Source organism: Carica papaya, chromosome 5, assembly GCF_054855325.1.
Source record: "Carica papaya isolate Zhongbai chromosome 5, ASM5485532v1, whole genome shotgun sequence".
Lineage (NCBI taxonomy): Eukaryota > Viridiplantae > Streptophyta > Magnoliopsida > Brassicales > Caricaceae > Carica > Carica papaya.
Window position 1 is genome coordinate 3,980,733 of NC_142313.1, and position 26,012 is coordinate 4,006,744.

Consider the following 26,012-nt stretch of genomic DNA (forward strand, 5'->3'; position numbering starts at 1 on the left):
ATAGGATATTTATTATTTATTATTTAAAGAAATAAAAATAATAATAATAATTACTAACATGGAAAAATATATTAAAAGAATTTTAAAAAATTATTTTATTCTTAACTGTGATGCCTAACTTTATCCACCTAGCATAATAGCTTGTTTTAGTTAATGATGAAAAATCAAATTGTGAATACTTAAACTGACATTAACTTATCATTATTACTATTAATTTTTTATTTTTTATTTAAAATAAACATTTTAGTTTTGATTCTTATTTAAAATAAAATTAATATAATTTAAAATATACTATAAAGAAAAAAGTGGAAGATATCTTTTACTTTAGAAGGAAACAATTCTCTGTTTGCCATTGACAAAAACGTTGACCTTTTTATTTCTTCATTTCGTCTTTATAAAATGAAGTTCCTTAAAGAGAATATAATTTTTTAAAAAAGAAAAAAGTTGTCAACCTCAAAATCAGTGGTGGTCATTTTACCCCACAGCTTCAACTGTAAATTCGGTATAATATTTTCGTTTATGCCTGCTAGAAAAATTTATTAAAAAAAAAAAAAAAAAAGGTAAAAAAGGCCTTCCACAGAGTGTTCAAACAGAGGAATAACATGGTCATGGTCTTTTGTAGTTCAAAAGGATGGGAGGAAATGGAAAGAAAAAAGTATTCCTTCCCTTTTCATTTTCTTAATTTTCTTTAATGTATTAAAGTGCAAAATAGATTCTTATTTATCTTAATTATGTGTCTGGACATTTTTAATATAAAATTATTATTATCGTAATTAAATAATATTAAATATATATATATATATATTCTTTTAAGTAATGTATCAACGTTTCTCTCTCCTTATATAAGATGGTGGGTGGTGGTCGTTTTGACCAGTTTTTAGAGTTGGAAAGGAAGGTATCATTTCAAATTCAAATAGAGAAAGAGCCGTTGAGCCTAAAGCGACAGATGGAAGGAGGCATAAGCAAGCTTCGATCTGTGCTTTCATGGGCAGATGAAGTAGAGGAAGAAGAAGCTGCTGCAGTTCAATCGGATCTACAACAAAACCAGAAGCCCAACCCATTTGGCTCTGCAAGACCCAGAGAAGTCGTCCTTCATGAAAAAGGAATCGACTGGAGAAAACTCGATTCCGACCTCTATCGACCTCCCCGGTTAAGGTATTTTCCACTTCAGATCTCCATCTCCCTATCCCTCCACCGTGTTCTCCGTTTGCCGAATCTGATTAACAATCGCTAATCGTGATTAAATGAATAATTCCTTTCAAAATTTACAGAGACGGATCTCCTGCTCCACAAAGAGTGTTTCTCTTCACGCCTCAGGAACAGATCCCTTTGACATTTGTTCCTCCTCTGAGATATCCGCCGAAGATTATCGTGGGTCGTATCTTGGAGACTGGAGAAACTGATCGCCTGAGCATTTTCGCAAATGGGTTGCAGGCTTGTCGATGCCAAAGCCCCCCCATGTCCGAAAAAGAAAATAGATTCGATGAATCCGTAGGTCAAAATAGTCAGCACTCCAAGAGCTTGAGCCCCAAAAGTCAACAAGCCGATGACAGGCGCAAGTCTGCTGCATCTCGGAACAAGGGGGAGAAATCTAAGAGCACAGAAGATGGAAATGAAAGAATCGAAGCTTCAGGGTCTTCGAGGAGTGGACTTGTCGCGGAGACCCACAAGCGAGGTAAAAGAAGTAACGGCCTGGACGAGTCAGTTTTGCGAGTCATTAATGGCGGAAAAAATGGTGAAGATTGTAAGGGCAAACGGGAAGGTGGATGGAAAAGAATCGATAGGAGATTTGCACGTAAATCCATGGGGATGGTTGGTCAGAGGAGTAGTAGAGCAAATAATAATGTTCATGTTGTTAGCAAGATCTGGAGGGCAATTCAGTAGGGTTTTGGTTTTCAATTTTCCAAATTTCTTGTTTGAACTTTTTCGTGATGTTGAAGATTTTTCCAAGTTCTAGCAGACAATGATAGAATTCAACCCAATTGTTTCCAACGATCTGCATACGAAATAAACTGTCTGAAAACACTCTATAAAAATATAAAAATTTAAGCCAGTTTGTTTGAACCGTTAGATGATAAAATTTTTAATAGAGTTGTTTGAATCAGTTTGCTGGCTCAGTCTATTACAGGTAAGGCTTTGACCAAACTATATCTTACATTTTTAAAATTTTATTTATATATATATATATATATTTTAGCGGGATATTCTTGTATTTATAATAATAATAGTTATTTATTATATTCTTATATATTTTCTTTTTTGGACCGGGTCTGGGCTAAAGAGGAACAAATCATAAGCTATTATTAACCGTGAAACCGTTATCATCTCAACAGTCTCGAAGAAGTAAAAGGAAACTTCTGGGCTTAATTTGATTGTGTCAAATCAAACAATTGGGCTTAACATATATTTAATTTAGCGGTTGAGGATTTCGGATTCAAATCCAAACCCAGAACCCAGAACCCGACCCAAATGAAATATAAAAGAATTAACCGGCTTTAGCATGTAATTATCAATATTCTCTCTCAAATTAGAGATTTTAATTTTACTATTTGTTAGTACAAAAACTATATATATTATAATACTATTAAATATATATATATTGTAGTGGAGTAGCGTTGTGGAAAAGTAAAGCTATAGACCGAGCTCCTCGTATTATTAAATAAAAAATATTATTATAAAGTTAAAATAATAAATTGTATTATTTATTTTGATTTAAATTAATATCTATCTTAATTTTTAATCAAATTAATAATATTAATATTATTATTTTAAAATATTACGTATTAAATTTATTACATTAGATATTATATAAAAATTAATTTAAAAAATAAATAAAATTATTTATTTAAAATATTTTATATCATATTTATATTAATATGTGAAATTTTTTATTCTTAAAATATCAATAAAATGTGACTTTAGATGTAAATTAATTTGAATAAAAATATATAAAACAGAGATAAAACGGTTGTTTTAATAATTATTTATAGTATTAAAGAGGGTATGGGGAGTCGAAGTTAGGCACGTGCTGCCACGTCTGCACTTCATCGGGAGTGCTGATAAGTCTGCTCACACTGACCCACTGCTGACATCACATGCAGTGACCCAGCCGACGACAATCGGTTTCGGCGCAACAATACAACTACATACCCCTATCAATTTACCCAATTGCCCCTGTCGTTCTCGTCTTCCAAGTTTCCAGTCTCTTCCCCTTTTTTGCTTTTGTTACAATTCTACCCTCCAATTATTCCTTTCAGATATCCATCTAGACCCTCAAACAATCCACGTAAACAAACACCAACAAATGAAATTCCCAAGCGAGGAATAACGAAGATACTGAGGCAGGCACATTAATGAAATTTCAAAGGAGAGGCAAGGGTGGAAAGGTAAATTCAAATCACCTGAAATTCAAAACAAGACAAACTACTGATGTTATTAAACAGACGTTATTTTTATAGATTTATCTATAAAATCACAACCAAAAAACGGAGCATAACCGCCCGAACGGGAGAGAGAGAGTGAGACAGAGAGAGAGAGAAAGAGATTGTGGAAGCTCGAAAACTCATTCATGAATATGATATGATGTATGTAAGCATTCGCCTCGCTCTCCGCGTCTCCTCTCTGCACAATTATTGCGTGTCGAACAAGCTAACTCACTGAGTCACTCACAGCAGTCAACACCGAGCCTTCCTGTTTCGTCCTCTACTTCTTCTCTTCTAGTCTCTCGCAATGGTCCTGCTCTCGCAGATTCGCAACAATGGTGACCGGAGCTTCTCCTGTGCTCTCTCCGTTGCTCACGACGACGACCTCATCGACTCCACTGAAACGCCGCGTTTCAGCGAGGACCTTGACTCCACCTGCTCTACGCCTTACGTCAGTGCTCCTTCCAGCCCCGGCCGTGGGGCTCCCACTGGTTACTTCTATAGTGCGCCTGCGAGTCCCATGCACTTCATGCTATCTTCTGCTCCGTCAACCACATGCAAGCCATCCGAGCCGGCAGCGTTTCTGCCTGACACGTCGTCGTCCGAGTTTGAGTTCTCGTCGCGTTTCTCAACCAATGGTTCTATAGCTGTTGGATCCATGAGCTCTGCCGACGAGTTGTTCTTGAATGGACAGATCAGGCCCATGAAGCTTTCCACGCACCTGCAGAGGCCACAGATCTTGGTCCCCTTGCTGGATCTTGAGGTCGAGGAAGATGAAGACAATGATAAGAACGATGACGAGTTCAAGCAGAGTGACGAGTCGGTGAAGCGAGGGAGAGATCTGAAGCTCAGAAGTAGATCTCTTCATAGAAAAGCGAGATCGCTATCACCTCTTCGAAGTGCAGAGTTCCAGTGGCACGAGGAGGAGTGCAATAGAGAACGAGATGTCAGCGAGCACAGTTTGGAGTTACGAGATGATGAAGAGACGAAACAGAGCGAGTCGACTCCGTCCGATTCCAGTTCGTCGTCACGGTCGTCGTCCTCTGGTAGGAACTCGAAGAAGTGGATATTCTTGAAGGACCTGTTGTATAGAAGTAAGAGCGAAGGGAGAGGAAACGGGAAGGAAAAGTTCTGGTCGTCCATTTCTTTCTCCCCTTCGAAAGAGAGGAAGCTCCATCCACCTCCATTGACCATCTCCAGGGAGGAGAAACTATCTCTTTCCTCTGATAGTAATAGCAGTAATACTACAGATGTCAAAAAGCAAAAGCCGAAGCAGAAGCTGAAGGAAGCTAAACAGGTTTCTGGCAAAAAGCCAGCTGTAGGGAAACTGGCTAATGGCGTCGCAAAACGACGTGTTCCTCCATCGGCGCATGAGTTGCACTACACAGCGAATAGGGCCCAAGCGGAGGAGATGAAGAAAAGGACCTTCTTGCCGTACAGGCATGGACTATTTGGATGCTTAGGATTCAGTTCAAAAGGGTACGGTGCGCTCAATGGACTAGCGAGGACCTTGAATCCAGTCTCGTCCAGGTAGAGATCAAAGGAATATCTTATAATATATATGAAGAGATTTCAGATTTTGAGAATTAAAGTTCGATATAGCATATACACTTTTACTACTTCTATCCCTGTAATTTAAGATTTGGCATGCTGATTTGTATAGTAGAGAACTAAGAGAAAGCCAAGTTCGGAACCACCATTATTGTGATCTATGTTGGCATTTTTATTTTTAGTTACCCAGGTTCCAGTACGAGTCATTCGTTCCACTACATAATCTCCCTTAGGTAGTCTTCTATAATATCTTTACGGATTCAACTATCTTTATATATTCCTTCTGCTGATAATTACTTATTACTGATTAGTTTGCTGCAGCCATTTCTTGATTACTCATTTATGAGTCATTGCGTTAAATCTTCTGTAGTTGAAAGCAAGGTTCTTAATATCGGATCTAACTTGTCATTTCAATGCTAATCTCTTGTATTTTTGTTTTTGTTGGTACCCTACAATAATTTGCTTATACTGTTTACTTTCTTAGCGTCAAGCACAGTTTATGTTAGCTCTCTGCAGGATGGTGATGGTGGCATCTACTGGGGTCTCTTCTCTTGTCTCGTTGTTTTGATGTGCTTGTGGATGGATTTTTTCAGACATATAATTGAGGGATTACTCAAGTAGTAGGGGATATCAGTGGACCCTTCACTGTAATCTGACCACAAGCCACCCAAAACAATCCCAATGTTCTTTTCCACACGCTTCAGCGATTCGAGTTCTTGCGATTCTAATTGCTTCTCCCCCCTTTTGATAGAATCGTACAATGGAATCGCCGTTATCATTGAACCTAAAGATTTTTAGGTCATAGTTTTATTTTTTTATTTCAGTTTCGTGAGTGGAAATTAGTTTAGTTAGGGGATATAGGTTAACATTATATCTCTCTGTATGATTATTAAAAGAAAAAATTGGACTTAATGTATATCAATATCACTTATATCTATTTTACAAATAATTATATCGCATAAAACTAAGCTTGGCCCACATGGCATGTTTTTTTCTGGTTAGGTAAGGTGTCTTTGAAGGGGGGTTATCTGTGTCAACATACTTGGATTTCGTAGCCGGATGAGGTCCGCATGCGAGGACTATGGCTTCTGTTAGGTCTGGATCTGACCCACCTTGAAAAGCTTTTTGTATGTGACCTTTTTGGCAGTTTCCTTCCTCTCTAACCCTTGTAATTTCTATTTGAATATATTGATTAGAGGGGTAACGATGCAGGTAGTTGGAGGTGAAATGTTATCCCATTTGACAGTAAGTGGGACGTAATATTACTTCCCTGTGGCCCTTTCTTCGCACCTTGTATAGAATTAGTAATCTTAATTGTAAGTATTGATTCTTAATATTTTATAATCAAAAAATTAGTGTTTTCAATTATTTGTTTTCTAAAAATCTTTTGCCAAATGAGAAGGGGTGTACTTTTCAGTATTTGCAATAAATAGTTAAAAAATTATGAGGTTAAAGCATTAATCATTCAATTGTGGATTTCTTTATTCAAGCTTGAACTTTTTTGCATGTTAAAAAACTGAAGTAAGGCTCCGGAACTGGAATTGGATTTGGAATTGGATTGCTTTAAATGTTGTTTCTATGATTATTTAAATGATTTCAAATAAATTGGTAATTTTCAAAGTAGTTGCATCGTTTGGGGGAGAAGAGGAATATTCTTGTGGGTAATTTAAGTGTTTCTTGAGCTGTTGATCTAAGTTTTGAGATCTGTAATGAGTCTGATGGAATATTGGATGGGCCCCAATGTACGTTAATCATGTTTCTTTGTCAGGCTGGCCAAATGCCAATCTGCAAATGTGTTTAACCGATTTAGGTTTGCTGCGTGGTGAATTTTTTCGATGGTGAATCGGTTCAGTCTTATTTAATGTAAGACTGACCCATACTACGTTGCAGTGAATTATTTCGTTATTTTGGCCAACATAAAATCAACCTATATTACATTGTTTGAAAAGAATTAGGATTACTGTTGGACAAATTGTTGGGTTTAATTTCATTTTTAACTTTTTTCTTGTTCTCTTTCCAAACAGACCTTCTAAGACTGTAGAAAGGCGTTTAACAGCCTAAGCGTAAACAAAAAGCATTTTGCTAGTCTCCTAATGCACTGTGGATTGGACAAGTCAGTTTTTGTTGTCAAGATTCTGAAAATTGCAACGTGTGATAAAAGTAAAGTACTGCTATGTCACTGATGTTCTGGAAAAGTTTTTACATCCTCCAAGATGATGGTTTTATTGGGACCTTCTTTTTCTTATAAAAGGAATTCACATGTTGTATTTTGTTAAAATTACCTTAATATCTTTAATACTAAAGTATAAATTTGTTACTTGTTCTATTTGTTTTTGTTCAATTTAATTTTTATCTTTATTTTGTCTCAATTAGTCATTGTTTATTTTTTAAAAAATTCAATTTAAGTCGTTAATGTTATTAATTGTTAATGCTATTCACTTAGACGTCACGTATTAAATTTATTAATGTGATAACTTTTGATTAATTTGATCATAAGTTAAATATTATATCAAATGTCAACTAAAATTTGATGTAGAAAAAATAATTTATCATAGACAATTAACAACTCATGTTGGGTTACATTTGATGGAATAGTACAAAAGAATTGTCCTTGACAACTTTACCATAATATCCTTCATCTCGACTGTTTTAACACATTTCACAGTACATATAATCCAATAGGGAGAGAAACCAACAACATGGAAAACGTCTTCAATGAGTTCCAACTCAATTTATTATAAATTTTTTCTAAGTCCACCTTAATAGCCATGATTCCTCTTCTACCTCATAATATCGATAGTTTTCTACCAATAACAATATTATTAGTAACTTGTTTTTTGATAATAAAACTAATTTGATTATAGATAATAGACAATACCAATTTAAATTGATTCGCAAATATTTTTGTTAATATTTTAGTAATGACATTACAAAAACTTATCAAATTAATATCAATAAAAAGTATCATAGTTATGTTTTTTTATGGATAAAAGTGATAATGGTGTCATTAATTGTATTAATCAAACTCCCACTCTTAAAGACTTAAGTGATAAAATTAATCACACTCTAACCCACTACATCATAATAGTTATAGTAAAAATAGGCACGATAAATCTAATAACATTTGAGATCTTAATACTTTTAATAAGTTTATTCATCTTAATATTATCTTTTGAGGTAATGCAAGTGCAAAGAGCATTACTCATGAGTGTAGAACCATTACCCACCTCTTAAAAAAAGACTTCTAAAAAAATCTTTAACTTCACTCAATATGTTAATAAGATCATTAATAACACTACCTTCATGATTAGTTACACAAGTTATTCATTTTTTACTATTTTTAACTTTCCATTTATTATACTAATATTTCGTATTTATATATCTGGTACCAATTCATTGTATATACACATTTTGGTATCAAAAAATTTCATACTTAGATCTAAAGTCATTGAATTTGACATATAATTTTTTTTTTAAGAATTTTAAAAACTTCAAATTTTTATTGTAAAAAATATTTTTGGATCTCTGTAATTTTGTTCTATAAATATCTTAACTTTAATATTAATTTATATATAAGTTTTTTTTTTAAATATCATTTTTATTTTTATTTGGGCTTTTTGGATCTTATAAGAGATTTGTTTACTTCTCTCATTTTGAACATATATTTTTCATTTATTAATTATGTAACCGAGAGGTTTTTTGTTTAGGATATTTGATTTAATTGAATCTTTACTCTTCTTCCTACTATATTTTTAACTATAACTATTATACAAAAAATATAAATTCAAGAAAACATCAAACATGGTTACATGCTTGCATTCCCCAATATATATACTTATATATATATAAGTTAGTGGAAATATGAAATCTACTGTTATTCTTTGAAAAGTTAAACATGAAATGAAAAATAGATTATAGAAAAACTGGAATAAATATATTGATGAATAATATTTTTTTTTTTTTAAAATCATTTATTATTATATAAAAAATTATATATAAACAAAAAAAAAAAAAAAAAGAACTCCGAAAAACCAGATGTAAAAGAAGAAGTCTGACAAATACACCTTTCCGTATCTGAGATCCAGTTGCCAATCTTTATACCGCACCTGCGAAACACCGTAACTTTTCTCATCGCCAATTTCCTCTGGGTTTTTCTCAGTGCTGTTCGCCTTTTCACTCATCCTAATTATCGTTGCACGTTTCGCTTTTCTCTGGTTGGTTTAATCCACTCTTTTAATGTCCTCTTATATCATTATACTAATTGAATGAAGAATTAAACTCAAGCAAATATGGGACCCGAATCAAGCTCCGCGCCGGCACCGTCATCGGCGACGGCGTCGACATCGATATCGACATCCACATCAACTCCATCGCCGTGTGTAAAGCGAGGCAGAGATCCTGAAGATGAGGTTTACATTGATAATCTTCACTCTCACAAGCGTTATCTCAGCGAGGTTTGTTCTTCTAATCTCCAGAAGTTACGATTTCTTCCTTCTTTTTTAACGCTTTATTATCCACATGTAATTATTTTCCACTTCCCGGACATGGAATTTTCTATCTCTGAGATTTTCTTGTTTCTGTTTCTTTTTCAAATTTTGACGGGTTACGATGGCATATAACTTTGAAGAAGCACCTCCCCGCTCTTCCTCCCCAATTTTCTGCTCAGGGTTTCCAATTGTGCACTTTTGAATTCGCCTTGAAATAAGGCGGCTAATTTCAATTTTCGTGTCTTCTTTTGTTATTTATATAAATATATGTATGTATATAATACACGCACCCTGACATTGGATTATTTTGTCTGATTACCAGTATTTTTTAATCATTCTTAGCTTTTGTTTGTATCTGTGTTCGCATATGAGCTCTTCATTTCGTAAAAAAATAATAACAATAATCTCTGGTACAGATAATGGCGTGTAGCTTGAATGGATTAACTGTTGGAGACACACTTTCTGATAATATGATGGAATCTCCAGCCAGGTCTGAGAGCATGTTCTATCTCAGGTATGAATTCTTATGAAATGGTTGACGAAAGATAAAGCAAATCTTACAAGAGAAACAGGAAAAATCGTTTAGAGATAATGAATGTTGAACCATCCTAGTCATGCTTATAGTTCAGTTCTGGCTACCAAATATGGGTAATCAAAGATTATATTTATCGCACTCGAATCATATGGATTAACTGTTTACTTACAAATTAATATGAATCATTTGTATAGGAATCTAGCTTCCCTAACATATGCACTAGAGTTCAGTTTCCACCTGTATTTTTGGTTTAAAAATGCTAATTCCACAGAATAGGAATGAGAATTCAATAAAAATGGGATAAGGATTGAATGAAAATGTTGTTGTAATTCCTTTTTCAGTTCTTGTTGGGTGGATTTTTTTATTTCCTGTCTGGCTAAAGCATAAAACAGAAATTCCTCTGTAATGAATTAGAACACAAATTGAAATAAACCAAACATAGCCCAAGGTTATTCTTGTGTTCATTGCTATAATGAGGTAAAAATATGGTTTTAGAAACAACATTTGGCAATTCTCTGTCGTATATAGGTTGGTAACAGTCCTTATATTAATAAGACGAATCAGAGCTTCGTTCTAACCTACTAGGGTTTATGATCATGTTGGCTCCAAGGGATGAAAAGAAAACTCCTTTTGATGAATAACTCAAGCTATGCTTGAACATTTGTGGCTCCTAGCTATAGCGTAATTCTAAATCGAACCATAAGGCCTTGATTAATGGTTACTATGCTTCTGCATGTATATTGCATTGGGAAGGATCAACTTGCAGCATTGTCCTCATTCACTAGTGCTAAGGTGTGTCATAAGCATTTCATTATTAATATAGATGGAGACCCTAGTTTAATATGCGCAGAGTTCGTTTAGAGTTCAGAAAAGCTCAAGGAAAATGATGAGGAATTATATATTTATATTTCATAATTATCTTAAGCCCAATTGGCATTTGATTCCTCTTTTGTTTAATTCCTTTCTCTTTCCTCTCTTCTGGTTTTGTCATATTCAATGTATGTTTACAGGGATGAAATGTCCTTGCAATATTCACCAATGTCAGAAGACTCAGACGAATCTAGGTTTTGCGACAACCATATAATTACTTGCTCGTCTCAACCTGACAGCCTGCCAACTAGTCCAGTTTCCCCATACAGATACCAAAGACCACTTGGTGCATTCTGCTCTACTGCTTCCTCCAGTTCATCTTCTTCGCATGGCTGCACTGTTACTTCCGTTAATTGTACCCAGCCTCGTCAACGGGGTTCAGATTCAGAGGGGCGGTTCCCGTCATCACCTAGTGATATTTGCCACTCAGCTGACTTGAGGAGAGCCGCACTCCTGCGGTCTGTGCAGATGAGGACACAACCTTCTATTCCGTCATCTTTTGAATTGCCATTTGGGTCTGGGCAAGAGCCTGTCCATAATATAGAAGTTGAAGAACGGCAATGCTCGTTTATCAAGTCCTTAGTTGATGACAGGGGATATCAAGTTGAGGACTGTCCTCCATTGCGTATCTCGGATCCCGAATTTAGCAGAGAAAAATCGTGCAGGTTGCTGAATACAAATGTGAAGGGGGGTGAATCCAGTCATTGAGATGCCAATAGATTGCAAAAGGCGACTACCTTGCCTTGCACATCTCTTTTTTCTTGAATCCGTTGTGAGATTTCTAGCATTTAGCAGCTAGAGGCAAGCGTCAGCTCTGTTTATAGAAGAACTATCTCTGAAAGATGGAAATCCATAGGTTAAATCAGAAGTTTTGCCCAGAGATTTTGTTTGTTTAGGATGACTGGCCCATTCACTATTATTACCTACTCAAGGCACAATTATTATGCATTAAACAAAACGTGCCCGGGATTATAACCGGTGAACATGTGTGTGTGTGTGTGCGTGTGTATCAGCAGCCATGGATGTTAGTTCTTACAATATTTTGAAAAAAAATAATCCTTCATTCTGATTAAATACAATTTTGTAGTTAATTGTTAAATTGTTTGAGTGGATCAATGGATGATATTTAAAAGTTTTCTGTTGTTTTCGCTCAATTTTCAATTTGTCAATAATGTTAATATAGTATAAATATGACAAATTTAAATAAAATTATTATATTCAATTTAAAGTAAATGTTTTTGTGCTTTAGATTTTTTGCAAGGAGGAAATGTCTCATTACTGTATAATTGGATATAAGGATAAAATTAATTTATGTATTTATTAACTATGACTAATTACTACATATTAAATAATTAAAACCTGGATATTAAATTAAAAGAGAATAATCTGAAGATGTCGTGATCTGAAAAGATCACAGTCCAACAAACTAGTATGTTTAGGTAGGCACATTGACAGTGGTCATAATGGCTATGATGAATTAAAATCTGATCATGTTATCTATACCATGTGGTTGGAGAAGCAAAGAAATTGCTTTGGTAAATCTTTTTTAAAAAAGTACTTTTAAGATTGAATGTACAGACTATTTTGACTATAAAAAAAAAAAAACAAATTTATAAGGGCTCCTTCTAGTATTACGATGATAAATGAATTTCTGTGGCTAATAGTACTCCAAACCGGACTAATGGTATATATTTAAAGAATAATAGTTTCCAAATTCAGAATTTAACAATTATAACAACTAAAATACATGGGCTTACAATTAATAGTGTAAGGTCAAAGCTATAGTAAGACTCTCTTTTTAATATTTCTAACGAAAAAACCTTTTTTTAAGGGCAGATGAAATCGTCCACCACTTAGTCCAAACTTCCAGAAATATTGGAACGTGAATCTAAACATGCCGCACTCCACCATACAATCGAAGCAACTAATTTTTTAGGAGAAAAAGCCTTCTCTCAACCACTTTGAACTTCCACTAATCACATCCAAGAAAATACTGAAATCACGTGCAAGTTCCTCAAAAGGTTAAACTGGTTAAACTGGGCACTAAAATTTCAAATAACTTGTTTGTAGCTTATCTTCATTGGCACCATAGCAAGATAGAAATCTAAAGTTTGTATTGTAGAAAGAGAACATAAATTAACCAGCCGAGAAATCCTTTATGCAAAAACAATTTAAGCCTCGTCTATGTAAAGAAAGGTACAAATACAGAGGGGACAATCCATATGGCCCTGCTGACTAGCTTTTTTACCAAATTCTTAAGTACTAAACTGTGCTTTAATTAAAATAAAGACCGGTAATGATTCAATGTTTAAAGAAGCCTCTGCTTGAGATTAGATTCAAAGTAAATTGGGGATAAGAGAGGTGGAACAAAAATCAATCCTCACAGAAGTAGATAATCACTAACCTATCCACTTGTAAGGGAAACTATAACATGAAAGTTGATAGAATGTTTTTCTTGAGGGTAAACTCATCCGCCTTTGCTGAGCTGATTGACTGCATCAATCAAGAAAAACAAGCAAATATGAGATAGCAGCCTATTATAACTTCCCAACTATTAGTTGTTTCTGTCACTCTTTACTAGATTGATTTGATTTATTTAATGAGACACTGGTTAGACTGAATATTACAAGAAAATACAGTGACATCAACATATTATCTTCACCTTTTCAAGCATGCGTTGGAGCCGCTCAGTCTCTTTCTTGGCATAGTCAGCCCCCTTCTCCATGTATTTCTGAGCAAGTTTGATATATATCTTTCCATGCCTAAGTTTAAAAGGAAAAGAGAAGTCTGGGTATCATATTCTATGCTATTGAGCAATTAGAATCAATTGATTTGAAGAATAAGCAAATTAATGCATATGGAAATAGTCAGCTGATAGAATACCTTCCTGCACAGCCCTTGAGCTTCTCCACCTCCTCTTCTATCCGAGCAAAGACTGCCTTCTTCTCTTCACTGCTAGCAGCCACAAACTCCTTCACCAAGGCATCCAAACTTGCCACTATACCAGCCTACAGAAGAGAAAAGTATAAAAAGTTAGCGAGAAATGATGCTATGGCAGCTTTACCTTTAAAACAAGTTCCATACATTTGAAGTAAGTTCTCCTTTCCCATCACGGCTGGTGCCACACTTTTCATTAATGAAAATTACAAAGTCATCTAAATCCCTGCCGCCTTCATATTCCTCACCAGCTTTGTTTCCCTTTGGGAAAAATTTCAAAGTTGGGAACCCACTAATACCGTATCTGCACAAACAACACTTGCCTCAATATAAATTCTTACGGTGGCAAAAAAAGAACAGTATCTATGGCATATCAATAGCTAAGAAATCAAACACCAACTTTTCAGCAAGATCCTTGTATTTATCAGCATCCAGATTAGCAATGACCACATCTTCCTCTGACTTAAAAACTGTGGCTACCTTTTCATAGGTCTGCAGGAATCACAAATGGGAAAAAATTGCAGATCAATATTTGTTCATGGTGATGAAAAACAAGTAATAATTGGAAAAAAAAAAGCGCACTCACAGGAGCAAGGTTTTTGCAATGACCGCACCTGATAAAGCACATTCAAAAAATTAACCATGAGTTTCATACTTTTAGTAGTGACTGGAAAATATCATACTTTTAAGTACCAAGGTTCTCAAAGCATGATAACAACAAAACATATCATCCATGCATACCATGGGGCATAAAATTCAACCAAAACATCTTTCGTCTCATCCAGGACAACCTCATCAAAATTATCAGTCGTCAGAACCACCACATTGGAGGGGACTGTAGCTATCTTCACATTGGTCCCTGAAAATCATCAATGTATTTAGAGAATTTTAATTCAAGGAACTAATTAAAAAGACAAACAAAGAGGATATGACATTTTCAAATTCTTCAAAAGTGCAAAAATTTATTTTTTTTCAAAAAAAAAAAAAAAAACTAACACCTCTAGACTCAGAAGACAGCAAACCAACCATAAAGACATGCATCCTTCAAACATCACTTGACCGGGGTATTCACATCAAACAATAGATTTTTCCATGCTCAAACTCCAGAAGTTGCAAAAATTGTAAATACGATAATGAAACCAAGAGGTGTAATTTATGTATGTTCAGTCAACCCCTTGTGGTGAGAGATTTGACAAGAAAGGACAACTACCTCCTTCAGTATTCACAAACTCGACCAGAGCTTCAGCAGTTCGTGGACCTTCATACCTGTTATTAGATGTATATTTTCATTTAGTTACAGCACTGTATTTGGAGACTTGGAAACGGATGTTGAGCTATAAACAAATTATTAGGGTTCCAGGATGTGGTCCAACAGGTTTGTGTATACTTACTTTTTGGGCTCCAAAGAACCCTTAGAAAACCACTGAATGGTAGGGTATCCAGAAACCCCATATTTGCTGCACAAGCTCTTGTGCTCATCGCAGTCCACCTATAGCACATTAACCAAAAGAAGGTTAAAAAGTATCGACAGACTCCCAACTATAGTGCAATTAACCATAGAAGGTTAAGAAGTATCAACAGACTCCCAACTAGTAAAGAAACAAGAAGATTTTTCAGACACGAGCCTGAAAAAATTACAATATACTTCACAATATGAGAAGACTCTTTTGTCCATGTGAAGTGCAATATCATCGCACAAAAATACTGACGAGGAGCAACTCACTACTGATAAGAAATTCTATGATCCAAAGGCACAGGAGAGCTAACCTTTCCAATCACCACAGACTTAGCTTTCTTAAAGCTTGCACCGAGCTTTTCATATTCCGGAGCAAGCTTTTTACAGTGCCCACACCTGTCATGGTGGAGGATAACAAAAAAAGAAAAAGAAACACGACATAAGATCTTCATTGAGAAAAAATAAATAATTTCAACAGCATAACAGTATTTTCATAAAAGTCTAACGAAGCTTCTAATAAATCCAGTGAAATTCATTGAAGTGGATTTTGGCATTTTTACTATTCTCTCTTTTGATTTTGGTCTCCATTTGTTTATGGAACTGGATCATTCAATTCAGACTGACAGTAGTTATTCGACCACATCATACTTATTTAGAAAGTGTATTTAAAAGACTGTTAGTGTGATATGGAGAAAATTGAGAATCGTATCTATTCTACATGTTTGCTCAACTGAAATTCGGCTCTTAGAATTTAGAAGAAGTTTCTTTCAATATTTCTGTAAGGTAGGATTTTGGACGAACTTAAAAAGAGACAATATGCACGGCCCCATAGCCAATAGCTGTCTCCATAAATTCCTAAAAGCCTCATCCGTTATTTATTTTCTTTCTTTTTAACTGTATTTGTCGCTTTTCTGTAAAGCGCAATAACAGAATAAACATCTCTACATTTTCCGCCTAAATTTCACCACAGGAATCTAGTCTCGTATCTGTTTACTTTCAAAAATATGCTCATCCATAAACAGGAAACCACAGAGCTGGTACAACAAAGAGAGATTAAAATATAAGGCACGAGCTTCCTCGATCGATACAAATAATACAATCTATTACTTACTTCAACAGTGAGATTTTTCACGAGAAATCGAGAAAAATTGCAGATCCATATAGCAATTGCGATCATCATATAAGATCTCGAATCGTAAGTTAATTTGAGATAGAGTGATAGATTATACCAGGGAGCGTAGAACTCGACAAGAGCACCTCTATCCTGACCGACCTCCTTCTCGAAGTTTTCCTCGGTGAGCACGACGACATCGTCTGCGAGAGCGGACACCAGTAACAAGGCCACAGCCACAAAAGTCAGCCAGATCTGAGACCTCTCCATTTTCTATCTTCCTTCTTCGATTTCTCTGTTTCCACTTTTCACTCTTCAGATTTGTATTCCTAAGTTGGGATGAAGCCGAGCCTTCAAAGCTTTATATAAATTATACGAGCCTGTTGTTCTGTTTGAAGTTTGAAGTGGTTTTTGGTTGGATTTTTCATTTCATAAGAAGAAAAAATAATGTACGAGCAGCCTCACTTTGTTATCGTGAGTCTACGATTGATTTATTGACGTGGCGAAATTCTATGCGTACGACTAACAATGGTTTTAAATCCACGACATAGATGAATCGTGATGATGGTTGTTGTTCCTTTACTTTCTACCGCTCATTGACGTGTTTTCGCTGACGTGGCATTCTGTAAGAGGCTGCTCTGTTGTCAAGCGGGTCCCATTATAGAGAAAATAAAATCAAACGTAAATGAGAAGTTATTGGAGTTTTGTATCAATTTTTTACCATTCAATTTTTTATGTTTTGGATAAATATTATAAATTCAATTTAGCAAATTACTTATAATATTAAAATAATTATTAACTCTAATTTAAAATATTTATAAAGCATATATCATAAATTTTTGTAAACAAGTAAATAGAAAAATAAAATAATTTTAACTGAAATTATGAAAAATAGTCCTTCAAGATCGTTCGTTTTTGGACCAAAATTCTATCAAATTTTTTAAATATATTTTTGAATTTTTATAATTTATTTGTATTTATTTTGAGGAAATATTGATTTGTGTTTTGATAATAAGTTTGATAATTTATTAAATTTAATTATAATATTTACTAACAAATAAAAACGAATTGTAATTTTTTAAAATAAAATTGTAGTTGTCATTAGGCCCAATATATAAGAATTTCGCATTAATTTACCCAACATGAAAGTTATTGTTGAGTCATCCGAGAACTTGGGCCTATATGGGCTCATTTCTCTTGGTATGACCCCTTCTTAAGAGTTCCGAACTGTATGGGCCTCTTTTTTTTTTTTTTTTTTATTTATGACAACTTAGAGGGTTTGGTTGAGTCATTTAATAGAATATTTATTTTATGCGGATATGTCATATTTTGTTATGATAAAATTAACTTAATCACTTAAATCAACAACGTACTAATAAACTAAATTATTAATTTTTACTAGGTCAATCATTATGAATTAGTTACTAGTCAATTTATAATATTTTCAGTGAGATTGTAAATTCATAACCTTCACTAACACACTAATAAATTAAATCAATAATTTTTACTATATCGAATATTATGTGTTCGTTACCGCTAACTTATGATCTTCTCGGTAAGATTGCAAATTCATAACTTTTAATGTACATAACATAAAATTTTGGATTATTAAATTATTGTATTGATAACTAAATTAGTGTGACGCTCCTGCTCTCATTTGAAAGGATTAGAGTCGTCAAATATCAAATATGCAGCTAAAATACAATTAACAAAATGTTTATAGATTTAAAATATTCATCATCTATTATTTGATCACATTGTAATATTGTTCACAATATATAATGTTCGTATGATATAGTCAAAACAAAATAGATATCCGTTTAGTTACAAAATATGATTTCCGTCACATGTACTCATATAGTTTCTTCTTGATTCGGTTCAGGAGTGAGATCCTCCTTATCTACAATTGGAATCTCTTGATATGGAAAGATGATAATTTAATGGGTTGAACAATTTCAACACATTCAGTAAGTATAAAAAATAGATTACACCTTAAGCATGCAACATATAGTCAAACAATCAATCAAAGATGTAAAACTTTTCTTTATCTTTTTATTTGAAAACAATGAAATATAAAGATATTCAATTTCCTATCTCATCTCTTATTGTTTCCCCTAACTTCCTTCTATTTCTCAAAATCCTCATAGATTTATGTATTATCTTTCTAAATTCTCTTAGACTCATTTTTCCTCATAATCTCTATAAATTCATTTTATCCCATAGCTTTCCCTCAAGCCATCTTTTATCTCTCGAAATCACCACCAGAATTTTTTATAAGTTTTTAGTCAAATTGTGACATCCGTAATCCCTCAGTGGGTATCCCCAATTCTCGATTTGCCCCAACACAATAATCAAATTGAAGTTATTAAAGTTTTAGAATTTTTTTTAAAGATTGAACGGATGTATCTGTTATCAAATTGGTACTATTATAAGATTAAGATTCTTATTATCACAAGGGGATGCACACACAAACAATACATACACATTGGTCACAGCAGTCCGTCACCAAGTAACTTAGAACAGAATACACGTTTCAACCACCTTTGAAAGGATTTCCATCCACCTAAATATAAGGTTCATCACATCGCTAAATTTAAGTCATATCAATCTTAAACGGTTTATCTCTAAATTTTTGCTTCTTTTAATTTTCATATTGTTTTCTTTTCTTCTTATTCTAGTTAAAATTGATATTTTATTTTGTTTTATTTCACAATAGAAGTTTCACTTGTCACTCTTCCCTTCTCTTTTCTAACTAATTCCCCTTTAGAAATTTTATTTAATAATTTGAATTTTTTTTTAAATATTCGTTTACTTTATGTAATTCTTTATAATTTGTTAATATTATATATATATTTGCTATTATTATTATTATTATTTTATTTTATTAGTATTTCTTATATTATTATTATTATTATTTAATTTGTTATATTTTTTTATTTTTAAATCTTGTCCATACTCTAATTCCTTTTATTATAACTTAATTATCTATTTTCTCATTTAACAACTTGAATCTAATTTTCTTTTATTTCTAATTTATTTCCTTTCTATTTTTTTTTTCATCTACTTAATTTTTTAATTTTAGCAACCCATTTTTCATATTTTTTAAATTTTTTTTCTTTCAAGGCAATTTATACATATATACGTTATATAAGCATCATGCATGCATTCAATTAATTCAATCAAGTAAATAAGAGTTTAAAAACATGATAAAAAAGCATCAAAATATCTAAACAAATAATTTGAGAACCATTCCCAACGATTTGAACTGCTTGGATAGGTTCTGAGATGGGTTTTAAACCCAGCTCACCAGCCCCGCTTTGGAAGCTTGTAACTTTTTATCCGGTCTACGAAATCTAATAAAATTTATGTTATGTAAGTTTTGGGTTACCTATTAATTATACTTACAATTTAGAAGTCCTTACAAAGTGATATGAACTCCAAAAATGTCTTCCAAATTGAGAAAAAATCTGTAGAGAAAAATTTCTTCTTGGGTCACTGATAAACCTGTAACTTGCATGCGATTTGTCATGCATGTATGGCCTTATTTTGGTTTAATTTGAACTTCAAACATATTTTATTACATGCAGACTATCTTTAGAGCATTTTTTAATTAAAATTATAAATGGAGCTCTGGAAAATTACTTATCAAAATATTAGTTTGATCACGCATTGGAGTTGTAGGTTGTTGAAAAATTCAACGAGTTTTCGTAATTTTCAACACTGGTTGGCCGCAAATCGCCCTTCTCTCAATGGTAGACCCTTTGTTGGTGATCTACCTCTCTTTCTCCTCTTTTTTCTTCTTTCTTCCGTTGAAAATGGTGGATTTCAACATCTCATTCTCTTATTCTTCCTTTCTTCTTTTTTTTCTTCTTCTGTTTGTTTGTTTTTTTTTTGTTTCTTTTCCTTTCAAATCGGGGTGGGTTGAGTGACTTGGATGGGTTTTTAAACCCAACACTCAACAAATGTAGACCACACAAACATCGTACGCGTAGCTGCAAGCGGTCCATTGGACCGACCTTCATTAATTGTAGAATCGTAATTTTGTCATCCTGTTCCTTGAACATTTCAATTCTGTGACCATTGAATCACCTCAAAAAGCATACAGACCGTCCGATTGGCATCTTACACGTGGACTGTTGGATCATAATCATCTCTTCTGCATGCTTGGAAGTTGTTAGATTTGATTGTCAACGATCTTAAAGTTGGATTTTTTCAAAATGCGTAGGGTTGTTGGATCGCAATCATCTCCTCTGCATGCCTAAGAGCCATGGATCTGATTGCCAACGATCTCACCGTTTGATCGTTTGACCACCAAGGCCCGCTTGGCTGACCAAGCAGCAATCCCTCATTGGTCCGCTGCCAAGTCACTGATTGAACCACTCATATTTCAAAAATTACAAAATAACCCAAATTTTGTATTTTGACCCCTAAATCAATTTATAAATTTACAAAGGCCCCCAAATAAATTTAATTTTGTTCAATTTACTCTCTAATTTTATTTTTAGCATATTTTGGGGGAAGTTTTAATTTTATTTATTTTTTTCATGATTTAATTTATATATAAACTAATTAATTGAATTTAAATCTATAAATTAATACTTAAAATTTACATGTGATGTTACAATTAGATTGTATTTTATTACATAAAACAACATGCTTTATTTTCAAAAAGATAAGATTTTGTCAAACTACTCTTGTCTCGAATTTGATCTTATAAATTGGGAAATTATCTGAATTTAATCGAGTCATTTGAATTTTAATCCTATTGAGTATTCAAATATTTATAATAAAAATTAGAAATTAAAAATTATTTAACCAAAATATCTCACATATCTAACATGAATCTACATAAAATTTTTACTAAAGATGTTAGTGATAATTGAAAATCATAAAACAATATAAAAATTATTGGCTAATTTAAATAACAAAAATAGCGGGAACTAAAATAATAAAAAAATTTAATACACGAATCAATTTAACTATTTTAAAATAGTACAAGAATCAATTTAACATGTGTAATACCCGTGCCAAAATTTAGATTGGGATTAATTTTAACATTCTAAAATGTATAAAAATTTATTTTTTGAAATTAATAAATTTTAATTTAATGTGAAATTATGAAAAAAAATAGGTTAGGAATGAAATCAAAAATATTTTTGGGAAAAAGATGTGAAATTTTGGGTTCGTATGGTATTTTTGAAAGAAAAATAAAAAATTAGAGGTAAGAACACAATTTTAGAAAATTGCAATACCTAAGACCGCCCAGTCAGCAGTCTCGACAAATCAGAGCACGCTGCGTGGCAAGGCATGCTGACTCGGTGCCACGCGGGAGGCCACACTGGGGATCCGTGTGCCCCACAATCGGATGATCCAGACGCCTTCCCACGCACGTGGACGGTCCGGATCCGTTTCTTCTTCAGTCGCGATCAAACGTGATAAACGGTCTAGATTTATTTTCTCCTTATGCACAATCAGATGACCGAGATTAAACGCGATGAACAACCCATATTCGTGCGAGATGAGTATAAATATTTCACTTCACATAGAATCCGAACCCTAGTTGCCAACCCCCCACCGGAGAAGGGAGTCAACCACCGCCGCATCGGAGCCACTTTCGACCGCCAAAAAAAGGTAAAACTTCTTCCACCCACTTAGAATTCAATTTCGAGCACCCTGTGACCATATCACAGCAAAACAAATGATGGGTCAGCTAGAAATTGTAGGCAAAACCGACAACAACCTCCAATGAGCCCTTTTTCGATTCCCATTTCGCGTGATTTTTCTACCGTTGTATTCATCGTTCTGTTTTCTACAAATTGATTAAAGGAAAATGCTCAGCTGTGAAGGTGAGCCGGTAGAGCCGCCATACTGAAAAATCTCACCGCTGGTAGATTTTCGTCTTTTGATTTTTTTTGGGCCAACCGAGTCTCTCTAACATGTTTTCTTGCAGGGATGAGTGTAAAACTGGTCGAAATCGACCAAAATTAGCCGAAAATAGCCAGGCCAAGGCAATCACCACTGCAGGCGGCGATGCCGCCGTGCCGGAACCCCAAAATTGGCTAGAAAAGAGTTTTTAACACCGATTTTAGATTTTTAAGTATTTTTTAGTACGTAAAACGTGTTTTAATCTGCACAGAGAAATTTAAAAAATTCAGGGACTGTCAGTAGGCACAGTAGAAAGTTAGATATTTTGGACACTAATTCGGTTAAGAATCCCTTAACTTATTTTCTGTTTATGAAATTAAAGTTTAATTATCAATAATACGGTATTTTGTGTAATTTAGAAAACTTCAAAAATTAATTACAAGTTACTAATGGAACCAGAACCGGTTATTTATTACTGTTTGTCATATTTTAACTAATTGTTTGATTTTACAGTTTTAAATGTAAGATAGTACATTGGAATTGGTAAGATGATTCAGTTGTATTTTCTTGATGCATGTATTGCTTATCTTACATGATTTACGGTTAAATTGTAAAACTGAAAATTAAAATGTAAACAGAAATATGATTGATTAAGTAGATGAGTGAATGATTATCTTATTGGATATCTTGGAAAATGATGGACGGACCGGGTACATAGAGAATCCTATCGTGAATGTTGCCTAATATCGGACGGGGTATCGAGGAATAATATCTTTAGTGCTTATACCGGACAGGGTATGGGGACGACCTGATTCATCCTCATACCGGACAGGGTATTGATAGATGATACTTTTAGCGCTCATACCGAACGGAGTATGGGAACGGTCGGTTAGTTGACAAGACTTGATATGAGTTCACGCATAGTGGGACATCCTTTTGGACCCCCAGGGATACCAGTAAGTAAATAAAAAGGGAAAGTTGTTGTTCTGGTCACTTTAATATGAAATTATGATGTTTTTTGTGTCATTGCCTCTATAGGTTAGTTTTAGAAATCTCGCAACGGTAAGTATGCAATAAATAGTTTTATTTATGATAAATGAATTTATTTAATTTAAGAGTTCCATTGGTTGTTTTGTAATTTTTACTAACATTCATTTCTGTATCGGTGAGTAATGTGATATTTTTACTAGGCTAATGTAGCTCACTCTTTCATTAACTATTTCAGATCAAGATGATAAGATCAGATTCTGATCTACAAGGAAGTTGTGAATAGCTCACCACCCGGACTCCCTTCAAAGGCTAGTGAAGGTCGTCATAGGATAACTAATTGTTTATTTTTCATTTATTTCTTTAATTTTTCATTTGTTCTTTTAAAATGGTCATTCTCATAGTCTTATTGGGTATTCTAAATTATTGTGTAAGCAATGTAAACCCTAAATCTATTATTTCGCTTCCGCATTCAATTTATGATTTATTTCTTTTTAAGTTCAGGGTCTCTACAATATGTCAACAGAAAAACATCTTTTGTTTATAGGTACCTATTTAATTCATTTGAAATTATTTATTAATTCAAAATTGAATTGATAAAAAGTGGAACATGTACAAAAAGAAAGTCTTACATATGTGGATCAAATATGAGAGTTAATTGGATTTTTGTTTTTACATTTTAAATTTTTTTAGTTGCAATAAATAATAACTACTAATTTATCATAAATTTCGGACACTAAAAAAGTTTAAGATTTTATTCTTTATTTTAGAACATTAGTTGTTAATTTATTATTAAGTATTTGTGTAACACTCGGGTCTGAAATTTAGACCAGTGGTAATCAATTTTAATAATAAATAAATTAGAAAAATTAAATTTTTAGTTTCTATTTGAAAGTTTGAAGAAAATTGTGTTTTGGGTGTATTTGAAAATATTTTCAAAAACTAGGGTCAAAACAAAAATAAGAGATGACCTATTTGAAAAGTAATCTGAAAAACTGTGGTAAAAGTAAAAATAACATAAATTTGACCACGTGGACCGCCACGTCAACAGCACGACCGATCATCCACGTGCCAACAGATCCAATGGCCTAGATCTCCTCCCGTATGCCTAGACGACCTAGATCCACTTCCTCTTCAGGTGCGATCAAATGACCAGATTTAATCCATTCGTGCAGCACAAATTTGTTCCCCCAAATAAGAGTGATCCGACAGTTGGGAGCAGACTACGTGTTCCTGTACAAACGGCCCAGATCGACATGAAGATGGTATTTAAACATCGTTTCCCAGAAAATCCTAACCCTAAACTGCAGCTGACCCCGTGGGAGAAGAAGAAGAAGGGTGGCTGGAAGGAAGGAAGCCAACCATCGTCGCCGCCGCACTAGAGCTACCATTGATAGCAGGGAGGTGAGTGTTTTCCCTTTTTTGCTTCGAAATTTGATTTTAAGCACTCCTACACCCATATCGGTGCCAAAAAGCCAAGAGAAAAGCCAAAAATTGATAAGAGAGCTCGGCCGAGCCGCTGCACTTGCGACCCAAAATCGTTCCGGTGAGCCCAATCCTGCTTTCCGTTTCCTTCCATTTTTAAATATTGTATCCTAACCCTTTTATAGTGCAAGACCAAAGAAAATCCTCGGCCGCAAGAGAGAAACAGCGGACCCGCTGCACCGAAAATCTCTCCCACCAGTAAGCCTCGACTTTTCCCTTTTTTTGGCCAACAGAGGCCACCTAACCTCATTTTTTGCAGGTTTTTACACAAAACCAACTGAAACTGGCCAGATCGGAAGGAGACACGGTCATAGGCGGCGAAGCCGACGCCAGAACACGGTGGTGCCGCCGTGCCGGAACCCTAAACTAGCTAAAAATTTTCAAATTTTGGCATGTTTTTGGGTATTTCGGGATATGTGACGTGTGTTTTCGATTTTTGTAAAAAAAATTCAAAAAATTCGAGAATTGACAGGAAGTGTAGTGGAAAAAGCAATGTTTCGAACACTAACCCGGAGTAAGAACCCCTCACTTTTTTTTTTCCATTACGATTAATTAAAGTTTAATAAATAATAACAGTGTAATATTAGAAACCCTTAATTAATTAAATACAGATCACCAGTGGTGCCAGTAACTGGTGAATATAAAATTGCTTATTTTATATATATTGTTCATTTATTGCGAGATTATTATTGTTTGCTTACCGCATGCACTTTAATTCATAGATTTATTTGTCTTCTCGTTTATTGATTTACTTAACCGTTTATCCCTTTCTGTTGATTAATTTAAAAATAAATATCATGATCACGTTTTTTCTTAGTTGTTAAAGTATCAATTATTAATACCTGTTTAATTGTCGATGTATTATTATGTAAATATGGAATGGGATGGTTGTGTGTACTTGGTGGCTGGTTGATGATGTGAACATGTATGTAAAAGGGTTATTGAGTATCATAAAAAATAGTGTACAGACCCGATACATAGGACAAACCCTACTGTGGATATTATCTCAGTCGAACAGGGTTGAGAAGTCGCATACCGAAAGCGGTTAGGAAGTATCTGTTCACCCTCATACCGCATGCGATATTGAAGCGGTGGTACATTTGATGCCCATTACTAGACGGGATATAGGAACGACTGATTAATTGATAGATTAGATATTTAGTCCACGTGTAGGGAAAACCCCTACGAACCCCCCAGAGGTACCGGTAAGTAGGTAAAAAGATAAAGTTTGATTATTTTTGTTCCTTAGAATGTATAATAAATTGATATCTTGATTATTGCCTTCACAAGTCGAAATTAAAAACTT

General features: G+C 34.0%; 4 protein-coding genes across 14 annotated transcripts; 3 read left to right on the top strand and 1 right to left on the bottom strand.

The window, feature by feature from the left end:
* The first annotated feature begins 832 nt into the window (after positions 1-832).
* On the top strand, positions 833-2,053 carry LOC110819520 (uncharacterized). Its single transcript, XM_022048756.2, has 2 exons — positions 833-1,155; positions 1,272-2,053. The coding sequence occupies exons 1-2, from the start codon at positions 848-850 to the stop codon at positions 1,882-1,884; spliced, it is 921 nt and encodes a 306-aa protein (XP_021904448.2). The 5' UTR covers positions 833-847; the 3' UTR covers positions 1,885-2,053.
* A 1,405-nt stretch (positions 2,054-3,458) lies between these two features.
* LOC110819498 (stress response NST1-like protein (DUF1645)) lies at positions 3,459-7,299 on the top strand. 10 transcript variants are annotated; one of them, XR_015819129.1, is made up of 4 exons: positions 3,460-4,952; positions 5,981-6,068; positions 6,186-6,289; positions 6,998-7,299. XR_015819129.1 is itself a non-coding variant. In XM_022048719.2 (2 exons), the coding sequence occupies exons 1-2, from the start codon at positions 3,730-3,732 to the stop codon at positions 5,592-5,594; spliced, it is 1,338 nt and encodes a 445-aa protein (XP_021904411.1). In that variant the 5' UTR covers positions 3,459-3,729; the 3' UTR covers positions 5,595-5,941. The 10 variants fall into 10 exon arrangements, 4 of the variants coding, with proteins under 4 accessions (XP_021904411.1, XP_021904412.1, XP_021904414.1 ...); XR_002540688.2 differs by lacking the exon at positions 6,186-6,289 and having other exon boundaries at positions 5,976-6,068; XR_015819128.1 differs by having other exon boundaries at positions 5,981-6,289.
* A 1,705-nt stretch (positions 7,300-9,004) lies between these two features.
* LOC110819617 (pollen-specific LRR extensin-like protein) lies at positions 9,005-11,964 on the top strand. Of its 2 annotated transcripts, XM_088219670.1 has the most exons (4): positions 9,005-9,427; positions 9,877-9,974; positions 10,749-10,787; positions 11,006-11,964. In XM_088219670.1, exons 1-4 carry the CDS (start codon positions 9,263-9,265, stop codon positions 11,571-11,573), a joined length of 870 nt encoding a protein of 289 aa, XP_088075796.1. In that variant the 5' UTR covers positions 9,005-9,262; the 3' UTR covers positions 11,574-11,964. The 2 variants fall into 2 exon arrangements, with proteins under 2 accessions (XP_088075796.1, XP_021904567.1); XM_022048875.2 differs by lacking the exon at positions 10,749-10,787 and having other exon boundaries at positions 9,009-9,427.
* Positions 11,965-12,997: 1,033 nt separating this feature from the next.
* UNE5 (thioredoxin family protein) lies at positions 12,998-16,768 on the bottom strand. The gene is made up of 11 exons (XM_022048760.2): positions 16,488-16,768; positions 15,570-15,654; positions 15,194-15,291; positions 15,013-15,068; positions 14,544-14,661; positions 14,389-14,416; positions 14,203-14,294; positions 13,950-14,106; positions 13,749-13,873; positions 13,528-13,627; positions 12,998-13,358 (listed from the first exon to the last, which is right to left on the bottom strand). Exons 1-11 carry the CDS (start codon positions 16,637-16,639, stop codon positions 13,290-13,292), a joined length of 1,080 nt encoding a protein of 359 aa, XP_021904452.2. The 5' UTR covers positions 16,640-16,768; the 3' UTR covers positions 12,998-13,289.
* Positions 16,769-26,012: the final 9,244 nt, after the last annotated feature.

Bases quoted from the DNA above. Each gene is read 5' to 3' on its own strand.
- UNE5 (XM_022048760.2), bottom strand. From the start codon at position 16,639: ATGGAGAGGTCTCAGATCTGGCTGACTTTTGTGGCTGTGGCCTTGTTA. The intron at 14,295-14,388 runs GTGAGTGCGCTT...TGATTCCTGCAG, and splicing joins ATTGCAAAAACCTTGCTCCT to ACCTATGAAAAGGTAGCCAC. The intron at 13,874-13,949 runs GTATGGAACTTG...TCTCTTCTGTAG, and splicing joins AAGGAGAACTTACTTCAAAT to GCTGGTATAGTGGCAAGTTT.
- LOC110819498 (XM_022048719.2), top strand. From the start codon at position 3,730: ATGGTCCTGCTCTCGCAGATTCGCAACAATGGTGACCGGAGCTTCTCC. The intron at 4,953-5,479 runs GTAGAGATCAAA...AGTTTATGTTAG, and splicing joins TTGAATCCAGTCTCGTCCAG to CTCTCTGCAGGATGGTGATG.
- LOC110819520 (XM_022048756.2), top strand. From the start codon at position 848: ATGGTGGGTGGTGGTCGTTTTGACCAGTTTTTAGAGTTGGAAAGGAAG. The intron at 1,156-1,271 runs GTATTTTCCACT...CAAAATTTACAG, and splicing joins TATCGACCTCCCCGGTTAAG to AGACGGATCTCCTGCTCCAC.
- LOC110819617 (XM_088219670.1), top strand. From the start codon at position 9,263: ATGGGACCCGAATCAAGCTCCGCGCCGGCACCGTCATCGGCGACGGCG. The intron at 9,975-10,748 runs GTATGAATTCTT...TGCATTGGGAAG, and splicing joins GAGAGCATGTTCTATCTCAG to GATCAACTTGCAGCATTGTC. The intron at 10,788-11,005 runs GTGTGTCATAAG...GTATGTTTACAG, and splicing joins CCTCATTCACTAGTGCTAAG to GGATGAAATGTCCTTGCAAT.